The following is a 12,523-nucleotide window of genomic DNA, read 5'->3' on the forward strand; positions in this document are numbered from 1 at the left end:
AAGTTTTGATCACCAAGGAGTAAACCCACATGTTCCCACCTATGACTCAGCCATAGTTGTGTGCCACAGAGAGCACATCTATCATTCATAGTTGCTCAGAGGATGTGAAATTATATAAATTTCAAGAATTCTCCTTTTCTCCATTTTATGCTTTTGCTAGAGTCATTTTTATGGTAAAATTAATCCCCCCCAAAAAAAAAATCTCAATATCCAACACTAAATCTTTCTCAGCTGGGAGAGAAGGGCAGGTCAGGGTTCCTTTTGTCTCTCAATCAAGTGTGGACCAAGGGTACTAGCACAGTCTTTGACCTGACATTTAAGTTTTGCTATTTTTTATTATTGGAAATAAATCATTAGCCTACATGAAGGAAAGCATTGACTTTATGTTTTTAGTTTTACGTGCAAGTCAAGAAGCGGATTTTTGTAAATAGCCATCAAACACTATTTTTGACAGTTGATTTAGCAGCGCTGGTCTGCTCTGATTGGTGCTTAATGCCGTGTTGCCATTGTCTATGACGGTTACTGGATTCTATGGAGGTGGTCTGAGACAGCATGCTGTATGAGTGTGCAAGCTTCTCTCAACGCCTCATGGAATTAAATGCTCATCATTGGTGAGAATTTATATTGTACTTACGACTGTACTGTAGGACTGTACTTAGAATTTGCATGCTCTTCTTTGCCTGTTGGACACGCTCCAGCAGGACATGTTCTCGAGGAGGACATTTCTGATGGACAATATGTTGACCAGACCAGAATCCATTTGACTACCAGACCAAAGTACTTAAAGTTTGAAATTCAGTTCTCTAAATATTGCTGTCACAGAGCATGTTGTGCATCTATCTGAGCAATGACAAAGAGTCTCACTATGAGACTGCACTTTTCCCATAACCTTTTTCGCAGAACATCATTGGTTCTTTGCTAATACCATGAATAAGCAGGTATTTGTTTTGTCAGTTGTAATCCTCTCTCTTTCTGCTTGAATGAGTCAAGATATGAAGTAACAACTCTGACAATGATAGAAACTGATTACATGTTTCAGTGGTTCTGCTGGACACTTAAATGTGATGTTATATTCAGGACTAGTTCAGCAAATATAAATCAATTACTCAGTTCAGTCACTTTTTCAAAACTAAAATGACATCTTGAATGAACGTGCTCTCAGGTACTTCAGACTGGGTTAAATAAAGAGACAAGCATACAGAATTTCCAAATTTCAATGATAGAGGTTATTTTAGAAGTTGAGGATCTTCCAAAGTGGTAAATCCATTCTTTCCTCTGGATTTATCACAGAATGAACAACCCATTTCTTCTTTTCCTTACCCTTCACCTGAGCCACTGCATCAGCTGTCTACACTCTACATTCATTCATTCATCTTCTACTGCTTATCCGTTTCCAGGTCAAGGGGTCACCCTGGACAGGTCACCAGTCCATCACAGGACCAACACACAGAGACAGACAGAGACCAACAACCACTCACACTCACACTCACACTCACATTCAGACTTCGGGCTATAAGAGTGACCATTTAACTTAAACATGCTTGTTGGAAACTGAAGTACCTAGAAGAAACCCACGCAAGTACGGGGGGGGGAAATCACGCAAAGTCGGCACAGAAAGGCCCCAGGCCCAGGAACCAAACCCTCGACCTGCTTGTTGTGAGGCATCAGCACTGTAGTGCTGCCTGCTGTCTATACGGTACCGGAAAATTCGTACAACGGTTTTATACCACATATAGGCACATTTTCTTGCAACGTATTGTTAATCTTATCCTGTCAATATCATAAAATTGTGTTTCATGGGAAATGTTTTCTTTTTTAAACTGACCACAATCACTGAAGAGATTTTAAATTTGTGGATCTCCACAGATTTTTTTCCCAATTAAAATCTGGTAAATACTGGATAATTAAAACTACGGTCAAGAATGAATAACGATAATAAATTTTTTTATAAAACAACAGGTGTTTTAGCTTGTTGGATTAGTTGGCTATGAGTGTTTAAAATACATTGAGAATTTCCTTATGATGGTGGGTGGTGCTTTTCACATGAAGCTCACCTATGTAAGGTCATTTATGTGTCATTTGAATTCACAAAAGTCTTCTAAATGCCTCACAACCCTGATATTTTGGCTAATTATCCCGCCTCCCTGTCATTTCTAAAATCCTTGCTTAGGAGCATGCTGCTGCATACTATTTATATGAACATCTGCATTGGAATGATTGTCGACGTTTCATCAGGTGTCGGAAGCATGGACGTCAAACTATATATCGGTTTTTAAAATGTGTTAATCCGACTTGTGATAAATAATTTATGCCACGCTTTTGTCTTGAATACTGATGTCGCAGTTTGTGCCCATTAAGTGCAGCGACAAATGGTTTAAAAAAAAAAAAAGGAAGGAAAGTGTTCACAAGCAGAAAAAAAAAAAAAAAAAAAAAAAAAACATCACACCCCATTTTCCTATTGGTGGGAAACTACACCACATTAGCTAATCAAAAATTTATATGACTTCGCACAGTATTTGATTGCTGATGAAAGGGGAATGTTTTTTGTGTGTGGCAGAAGAGGGATATCAGGGATAGCAGTTTTGCGATATGATTAATAATTTGTGAAGCATCTTAATGTGACACCTGCTTGTTTTATTTTAGTTGAACCCTGACCAACAATTCTCTCTTAGTGTTACGTGGTTAATGGATTGCACAAATAAGACTGCAGCTACAGCTGAAGCCAGTCAGCTTGTTAGGTTGGACCAAGCGGTTACACGGGAGGGAGCAGAAGGAGATGATGGTTTTGATGAACCACAGGTCCTGCTGTTAGAGGAAATTCGGCTATCAGTCATTGCCCATGGGCTTATATGCTGTATTAGAGATCATACGGTACAACTCAACTAAAACAAGCCATCAGGGCATTCATTATCTTGTAATATCACAACAAAGCAGTCAATTCTCTGCAATTTCAAAAGATCTCCAGGTAGTCGCCTGAAAGCAGACACATTTTTTATTTGATCAGCCAAGTCAGTCAGAAGAGAGGAGACCTGTTGTTACTAAGCTTTACAAAGAAGCTTGAGAGAGAATGTGTTGAAACACCAACAACTATGATTGATTGTTAAAACCCCCCAATATATTGGGGGTATATATAATTCTGAATATCCAAACATCAAATAAAACTTCTGAAAAGTCTAAAGTGTGGGAGCTGGTGATATACAGTTTAAGTAGTGGATGGATCAGCGGCTTAGTGAAAAATTTTGAACTCAGAGCTAGGGCCAAACAATTATTTGAATTTTCCCCAAAATCGCGATTTCAGACAGAGCAATTAGGCTGTGTGTAGAATATACTAGTCAGGTAGTCAGACCCAGAGCAAAGCATGGATTTCCTTCTTATAAGACAGCCCTCTGTCCTCTCCAATCAGAAGTGAGCCCAGCACACTGTGTATGCACCCAGTTGGGAGGTGAGGTGACAGCTCGCATGTGTGCATTTCACCCAACGCAAAGACAGACTGATATAGTGATTCGAGAAAGTGCAGAATTGAAGTTGTCAGTTGTAACTTCTGAAGCTTCCTCATTATTCAGCCATTAGAATGTAGACAGGTATTATGGTGATTTGTCCAAACTCCCACAGGAGATAATGTTGTCTGAAAGACACCAACAGCAGCTCATACGCTCTTGTGCACACCTTTTCATGCAATTTCAATTGAACCGCCCATGTAGTCTCTAATAAGATGCCATTTTACTGCGGTTTGTCCTTCCGACTGCATAGCCATGTCGTGCTGTCCTTATGGTGCCATGTCTCAGTAGAGCGAAACAGGTTGCGCTTTTGAAAATCCCCACTCACTGAGACTGGCATGAATGTCATTTTTATTACTCGGTAATCTTGACATTTGCGTGATAACATGGACTCACATAACAAGGCCACATCACGAGGAAATACCATACACCTCGACCAGCACTTGGAAAACCACATATCAAATTAAAATATCTGTCAAAAAAAAAAAAAATCACAATGAGATATTTTCCCCAAATTGCCTTACCACTCCAACCCTTCAGGACTTTGATGCTTCTTGTATTTTTAATCCAAATTTATGTGCAAGGAGAAGGGTTAAAGAAAAAAAAAAAAACTTAAAACATATAATTTTCATCATACTTGTTTTTTTTTTTTTTTTTACTGTATTTGTTTAGCGATGGCTACACGACTTCTGTGTCCAGTGGTTCATTAGCCATTATTATAACCTTCAATCCAATCCAATCTGACAAGTAGGCTTCCAGTATTGTGGGATATTTGAAAGGCAATCTTTGTAAATCCCTTGAAGTTTAAATATTGGGAGCAGCTGTATCTTTTTCATGAGATTTGTCCCATGTCGTCAACTCATCTGTTTATGCAGCAGCTCACTGTAAAATTGAGGCTGCCTGTTCCCGCTTATAGCAAGAACTCATCATATTTAATGCAGGAACCTCCATTGTCATGACTGAGTTGTTTACCTCAGCTGAAAGATTAGGGGCAAATTGTTTCATGCAGCACCTATTCACAACACAAAATCAAACAGGGCTGCTGAATAGTAATGGTAATAGTAATGAGTTTGTGTCAAGTGTCACGAACATTTTCAGGCTTTTCTTGCATCCACTTGAAGGTCACTTTTTGTGATGCTACAGTTTGTTGGGCCAAACATGTAAGGCAAAGGATCAGATTGTAGGCAAAAGTGCTGGGCACGTAAGACGCCAATGTGTGTTTGACTGTAATTTGGCTGCTGCATTGTGTTTTGTAACACTGAGCTGCAGAGCAGTCATGACATGGAGTGACGGAAGCTCAGTTTGAGCCCAGCAGCCCTCCGTTTTGTTTTTGCTTTTTTTCAGATTAAAAAGATACATTTCTCCAAATTTCAATTTCTCTATATTATTGTTTTTATTTTTGTTATTATATTTTTATTTTCTCTCCGAACTGAGAAAATTCTCTACAAAGGCATTTTTTTTTAAGCTTCCCCAAGACTTTCTTTCCCCCAGAGATAATTCAACTTGAAGATGATCACTTGGAATACATGGACAGTGTCTGCATAGCTTATGATTCATGTTCAGAGTTAGCACGAGACAGACATCTTTCGCAGTTTTTTACATCCGGATTAGTTTGCCTCTGAAAAGGAGATAAATGTAATATAAAAGCAATAACAAGATGGCCCATGGCAATGTGTCCTGTAGAGTTACCAGCTGTACCACACAGAGAAGACAGAGGTGCCACAAGGACTCCTGCACAGATTTCTATAAAGCGAATGACCAACTTTTCTTGTTTTCATCTATTTTCTGACCTGTTGCATTTTGAATTTACGCTGAAGCAGATACCTTTTTTAAATTCCAGTGACCTGACTGAACAGATATAAACCATACAAAAAGCAAACTGGATGAGTTAAACAAAAACCGGTAATTGAACAACTTATTGTCCTGCTGAAGCAGCCGAGGGTAAATCCACCACATCAACAAAACCCCGGTTTTCTTATTCCTGCATTAATGAAAGGATCTAAGGACAACAAGCAGAAAGGTTTGAAAGTATGCACAAGCTTTAGGCTTTTGGCTCAGGAAACCTGACTTTGGAAAAAGAAAGAGGAGGACTTAAATTGCTTAACCCCTACCTACAACCTACAACACTACTTGACAATTCTGCCCTGTGGCCAGAACACTCCATGCTCAGTGAAATCAGCTTAATCCAAACATAAATTAAAACGCCTCAGACTGAGGAAAACTTCTGGGATATCTCTCTCCCTCTCTTCACTAGGGCGAATAACAATATCTCTCACATGACCGAACCCAAATGCATTTTCAGACACATTTAAATTTGAGCGATCTCTCTCAGTTTAAATCTTAAAATAAAACCACAGGCTGGTGTCTCTGGTTCTATTCCATATGAACATTATTCTTCTGCAATGTTTGCACCCACACTGGTGTTGAAGATGTGATGTAAAATGAATGTGGAAATAATTTATGTACATAAGAGATATATTGTTATTCTCTTTACTTTTTTCTCTCTCTCACACACACACACACTCAGATCTTAGTGTGTGTGTGTGAGTCAAACTGAGATTTGGTTCTCCTGAGTGTGTGTCAGACATAATCCACAATTTCATTTGGAAATGCTTTGGGTAGGTACGGTAGGTTTACTCACACTGCTGTTCTGACCGGACCAGTGCACCATAGCCTGGTTGTGAGATGAATCTCCAGTCAAGGCGGATGTGGAACTGTTAAGTTTTAGCCCCTCCTGTCTCGGAGTACCGGCTCTCCTCTCCTCTCCGCTCCAACGCAGTTCAGCTCGTTTCACTCTCCGGCGCGTCGCCGAGCCGCCACCATTCCTCCTGGTGCGCGCATTGTGCTCGGCGGCAGCGGTAGAACCGGCAACCTGGGAAGTCCTCCGCCGGCTTCTCATGTTGACGTATGAGACTTTCACCTTTGAGTAATCGCGATCATTAAAGTCTTCTTTGGTGAGCAGGTTGTCAGTATTCCGCCTCAGCCTCCTCTCCGCGTATTGTGCCCCATCCGGAGCGCATCCATGGTACCCAGCCGCACAACCGCTGCGCCTCTCGGCACCTGCAGCGCCGATTCTCCCTGCTCCGTGTGCGAAAACTTCCTCCGACCCCGTCGGGGATTCACTTCTGTCAAATTGCAACAACAGTTCCCCCGCATGCCCCTTACCTCCGAGCTGACAAGACCTGCAATTTATGTCAGCTTTGGCTGCGTAAAAAAAGCAGAACAGCAGCAAAATGAAAAAGCCCAGCGCGCCGTGCCACTTAGGGCAGAGCATGACCCCCGTTCGCATCGCGGGCGGCAGAGGAAGATGCTGCGACCGTAGCGATTCCTTTCACCAACTCCTCTGTCTGCCTTTTCTGCCTGCTAGTTTGCCGATCGACTGATGGAGGCGAACTGCTGCGGAAGTTGGAGCATTACCCAAAAGCTGTGTTGCGAAAAGTGCGTCTGAGCCTAAGTGGTCCAAGTTGAAGGATTTGATCAAATACAGCCCCGCACGCATGGGGGAGGAGCTGAGGATCCAGACCAAGACATGAAGGATAATGTTGCTGACTGCCTTTCTTCTATAATTAAAGCAGCCAGCGATGTAGAATTTCTCACTAGATTCTCTCCAAAAAGAGACAAACACTTTATTGAGCAAGTACCACCGTATTATTTTACCTATGATGAACCTGTTTAAATGCTCTGTCTGGGCTTCAGTGGGCTTCCTGTAATTGGAGCAAATTCAATATGTCCCCAATTAAGTGCATTGTCAGGGGTGGCAGACTCAGTCACATAAGAAGAAGGAGTTTTACACATCTCTGTCTGCGGGTATGTTGAAACTGATCCTACCTCTAAGGTGAGAAACATTTTCCAAAAAGAGACATCATGTTCAGGCGTATAATTTTGTATTGCTAAGAATTCAGCCTGCCTTAGGTGACAAATTTTTTTGATATTGTATAACTGGTTCTAATCTGTCTAATGACTCGAGGTCCTGCGATTATTGATCAGCACTGAGCAGCACAAAGGGCGATATGGTCAAAGAGAAGCATCTGTTGCAGTTACAATAAAGAAAAATAATCTACAGTCTTCAAAAATGTAAGATTGAAGACTAAAGGAATATAGAATTAGTGTTGAATGCTATTAAAAGAATATTTAATTTTTGTCTCTCTTGATACATATTAGGGGCAGCACGGCGGCGTAGTGGTTAGCGCTGTCGCCTCACAATAAGGGTTCGGTTCCTGGCCCGGGGCCTTTCTGTGCAGAGTTTGAATGTTCTCCCCGTGTCTGCGTGGGTTTCCTCCCACCGTCCAAAGACATGCATATAGGTTAACTGACAACGTTAAATTGACTGTAGGTGTGAATGCGAGCGTGAGTGGTTGTTCGTCTCTGTTTGTCCTTGTGTGTTGGGCCTGCGATGGACTGGCGACCTGTCCAGGGTGTAGCCCGCCCCTCGCCCAATGTGAGCTGGGATTGGCTCCAGCAGCCTCGCGACCCGGAAACAAATAAAGTGGATGAAGATGAGCGAGTGAGTGAGTGAGAGAGTAGATAAATATTTCCTCTTAGCACACGTTGAATCATGTTCTGAACAAAAGTGTTGCATTCATTCATTCATCTTCAACAGCTTTTCCATTTCCAGATCGCGGGGTGCTGGAGCCTTTCCCAGCTCACACTGGGTGAGCAAAGGTGCTACAGAGTGGTTGTAAAGCACTCACATGCTGACAATAACTCATCTCAAAGCACTCATCCAACTCAATGCTACACATTCTCCCCCAGTTTTTTGTGCATGTAGTCACAAAAGAGAAATGAGATTTACCTTTAGAATACTGTTATTTTTCCAAGGGTAAATGACTCGATTTCAGTATTCCGACCTTTTCTTCTTTGCTTGACTCAATAACTAAATTGTATCCTTGTGATATTGAAGTTTTTTTCTATAATCAAGCATCTCCAGGTCTCATATTAAAGTGCTCAAATATCTAAGAAACTGACCATTACATTTAGGATTTCTGCAAATTTGCAATGTCACAACTGTAAAGTTACTGTCCCGAGCCGCCTCTGGATTGACTGGCCTACCCAGTGTCACCAGAGCACCTGAGAGAGTTCGAAGTTCAAACACCCACAAATGTCAAATAAAACAAGAAGAAAAAACTAAAAATGTGATGACTCAAATAATTTTTTATGATAGATTTTAGGTATGGAAATTGTTGTTCTTGTTTTATTCTATGGTTTGATTATTGTCAGATCAAACATTCTAGTTAACAGATACACAGCTGCATAGTATAAAATAATACCAGTGTTTAAAGGTCAGTCACCCAAATTAAATCCAAGTGCATAATTAATAAAACTCCAGTTCATTTCTATGCAGGCAGGCACATCCATGTCAGGCAGTTCTACAACTATTTAGAACTGTGTTCATAACTTAATAGCTGTTACTTAGAGCAACAGCTGCCAAACAAGTTCAGCTGCTTGACCACGCTTTTGTTTTACTGCAATTATACACATATTTTTCAGAGAGAGCATCAGTGACTACAGTGAGTCTGCTTTAATCCAGCTACAAACCGACTCGAGCTGAACTGTTGCGGTGTCATACTTGATTTGGTTTGGCCCAAAATCAAGAGCCAATAACCTGCTGAATCTAAATGATCCTGCCTAGCTTCACTGTCACAGTTTCACATACAAACCTCAATTATAGAAAACAAGTCCACAAATCATGCTGTAATTATGATTTTGCCTTTTTGGGAGCACTTTTGTGTCCCACCACATGGTCAGCGTCTCCTAATGGCATACAGCATTACACAGACATACTTTACTGGATTAATAATGCTGAAATGAACAGGACCCTCATGACTCATAGACATTTATCAAGCAGTTCTGCAGTGCATGTGTGAGTGTCTATGGGTGTGAGTGTGAGTGTGTGTGCATGTGCTGCAGTAAGTGTCTCACACCACATCATCTTCGGTCCCTGCCTGGACCAACCATCTATTCACAGGGAATCAATGCCCTGCCAATAGGAGAAATTGATTTTTCAGGATGTGGCAGAAGCCGATGTGCAGGCCTTAGTTTTCTGAATTGTATGGACACTTTCAGACTACAAATACACAACAAGGCAGTAGGCCTCAGAAATCAGAAGAAAATGTATGCAATCCAAACACAGTAAAGAGAACACGATTTCAAACTTTGTTGAGTTATTCAGACAGACAGACACACACACACACACACACACACTATGTAAACAACAACAACAAAAAACTGCAATTGCACTTCATTTGTAAATTTTTTTTGCATTGATGCCAACCACAGCCAGACCAACATACAACATGTTTCCAAATCATCCTTCATCGATCCGTGTCATTCACTTCGTTCATACACTCATTAGGGCAAGACAAAGAATAAACTGGATGTTGGTTAGTCTTTAAAATTCATGGTGATGATCATCTTACATTCTTCAACTCACAATTACATACACTGATTATAAAATCTACTAAAAATGGTGACATTTTATACCCAAAGGATCATGAATCAGAATTTGGGAAATGAAGAGTGACCATGTTTCCTGTGACTTGGCCAGTAGGCAGATACATACAACTGTGTGGTGGTAATCCTACTTTAGATCGATTTTCTAAACTAAAAAATTACTTTTTACATTGTTTTCCATCCTTTGCTCGCCTGCTATGGTTACTTCAGACATTGAAAGGTTTCTAGACCATTTAAAAAAAAAACAAATTTGGACTCAGCAGTATATACTGTAGTTAAGGACTTTTGTTTTGAAATCAAAAGAGCCATTAAGAAAAGATGTCGGACAAACGTAAAAGAAAAGCAGGGCAGGGAGGGTTAAATAAATGGGTCTTTTATATTCCTTGTTCATCTCAAATGGAAAGTTACCCCAGTACTTTATTCCTATTCATTCACAGTAGGAAGCAGAAATAGGATCAGGGGCAATCAGGTTGCTGTGAGATCAGGAACAGGAAATTCAAAATCTAATTTCAGCGTATTTTATCTTTGAAAAACTTTTTGGCATGTTTGTGTCTGAATCTACCATTAATAGTGAAATCGCAACAATCAAATGTCTGAAATATTAACTGCCCATTCAATCAAAGACGATCGGCATAGAAAAATGAACTTGTGGTCAGAATTCCATTTAGAATTCCTGAATTGGATTTCCAGCCGTACTGAATGCGTCATGTACTAACTGTCTGCACCTTGCTCCTTTACTGACAGATGACAGGTGAGCTATAACTAAAACTGCAATAAAAAAATTAATTAATTTAAAAAAAACAAAAACCGAAGAAAAACACTCAGAATGCATCATAACTTACCAAGTAAACAACCACATCAAAGTTAATTGTGCAAGTTCCAATATAGTTATTGAAGAATGATATGTGCAAAATGCTGCACTAATACAGACAGATGAATGATGTTAGGCTAACACCACATTCATTTGCCTGACAGCTCATTCAAACTCACACAAGGTCGTTTCTAAATATCCAACTGAAGTAACAAAATGGAAAAGTGCACAGTCATTGTTCTTTTAGGCTCGTAGAAAATGAAGAGCATGTGTGATTTTTATCCTACCTCGCACTGGAGATATGTTTATTTCCAATGGTGGAATTCTCCATCCAACAAAGTACACAAATTTGCATAAAAGTCACTCCGTCACTAACCACTATACCACCATGCTGCCCTGTGCATGTTTGATATATTGTAAAATGAATAAAAGTAAGAAAGACATAAGCTTGTATATTCTGTTTGATTAACAGTATAAAGCAAAAGGCTGAACAGAAAAAGTTTACCAAATCGGCTGAGTTGGATCACGACACAGTTCTGTGATTGGATCATCTTTATCATCTTAGCAGGCTCCAACATATGTAAGTGATGGATCCTTCAAAGGAATATGGACGGTTCTGACTCTCATCTCAAACAATACATACAATCATTTTAAGACAGTCACCAATGAGAAACTCTTCTTACCCAGCAGGGCTACAGGGCTACCCTCACATTGACGTTTTTTAAGAGCTGTTGTTAGCCAGTTTCCAATTAGGACTAATTACCAAGCTCTAGCTCACTCTCCTTAATTCACTTAATCCAACCATAAAAGCTGCAAATGGATGTTTTCTTGAAATATCTTTAAATATTTTCAGGTACATTAAAATATACAAAGGTGTCAGGAACAAATTCTGTCTATTGCAGGAGGCATTTCACTACATTTTGTTCTCACTCCTCACACACAAAGCCTGCTCAAAGCTTTCAGTCTTCTGAGATGTGCTTTCAACATCCTGCTGGTATTTGGTCACAGAAATTTAAGCCACCTGTGGTTTATCAATTAGGATTTATTTAGCATAAGAGCAGCTTTTGTATTCACTTCCCCAAGAAGAACATAAACGAAGACAGTCTAAGCCTCTGCTGCTCAAAGCAAATGAAAAGGTCACTGACCTGGAGGAGGACATCAGAAGGCTCTCCGAGGAACTGCTTACTGTCCGGATCTGTGGACCTGGCCTCCCTCAGCTGCTCCTCCCCTGCCAAGAGGCGACAGCGACCCGGTGCACCCAGCTGACTCCACACAGCCTGCCAACCCCACAACCGCAGCTAGCATCACCGACAGCGGCCAGGCGGTCCAATACCCCCTCTGCGGCCTCCTGCCGGGGGACACCCACCATCCGGCCTCTCCCCGGCCACTACCTTGACCGTGGGGGACAGCATCACGGGAAAAATCCGTCACACACTTCTTCCCTGGAGCCATCAGAGATAAACTGCCTGCGCTTCTGCAGGTTTAATTTCAATTAATTCCTCACTATTCTTTCACGAGACTGATGGAGTTCACCCGCTTCAGTCTCAGCTGTTCAAACGTTTCATGTGACGTCACGTGACGTCACACACCGTCTCACCTGAGCCTTCTTCGGGGCTCGCTGCAGCAGGTAGCGGCTCCACTTTTCCCACTAGCTCCTCCCTCTGGCCTCACCCGGTACTACATCCCACAGCACACACACACACACACACACACACACCAGCCCACTAAATTTACCATTTGGGTCTGGTTCCAAGTTACATATCTG

The 12,523-nt window shown here is 41.0% G+C and overlaps 1 protein-coding gene across 2 annotated transcripts in view; it reads right to left on the reverse strand.

The window, feature by feature from the left end:
• Positions 1 to 12,299, reverse strand: part of sorcs1 (sortilin-related VPS10 domain containing receptor 1) — a 125,913-nt gene extending 113,614 nt beyond the window's left edge. Inside the window, exon 1 of one of the 2 annotated variants that reach the window (XM_029499621.1) lies at positions 11,904 to 12,299. Coding sequence is in view for 1 of the 2 variants with exons in the window: in XM_029499611.1 (XP_029355471.1) it covers positions 6,139 to 6,786 (648 nt within the window). In the remaining variant the exon portion in view is untranslated. Of the gene's footprint in view, positions 1 to 6,138; positions 6,902 to 11,903 lie in introns of those variants that run through there. The other variant, XM_029499611.1, reaches the window with a different exon arrangement.
• Between the last annotated feature and the right edge of the window lie 224 nt (positions 12,300 to 12,523).

Source organism: Echeneis naucrates, chromosome 1 (assembly GCF_900963305.1).
Source record: "Echeneis naucrates chromosome 1, fEcheNa1.1, whole genome shotgun sequence".
NCBI lineage: Eukaryota > Metazoa > Chordata > Actinopteri > Carangiformes > Echeneidae > Echeneis > Echeneis naucrates.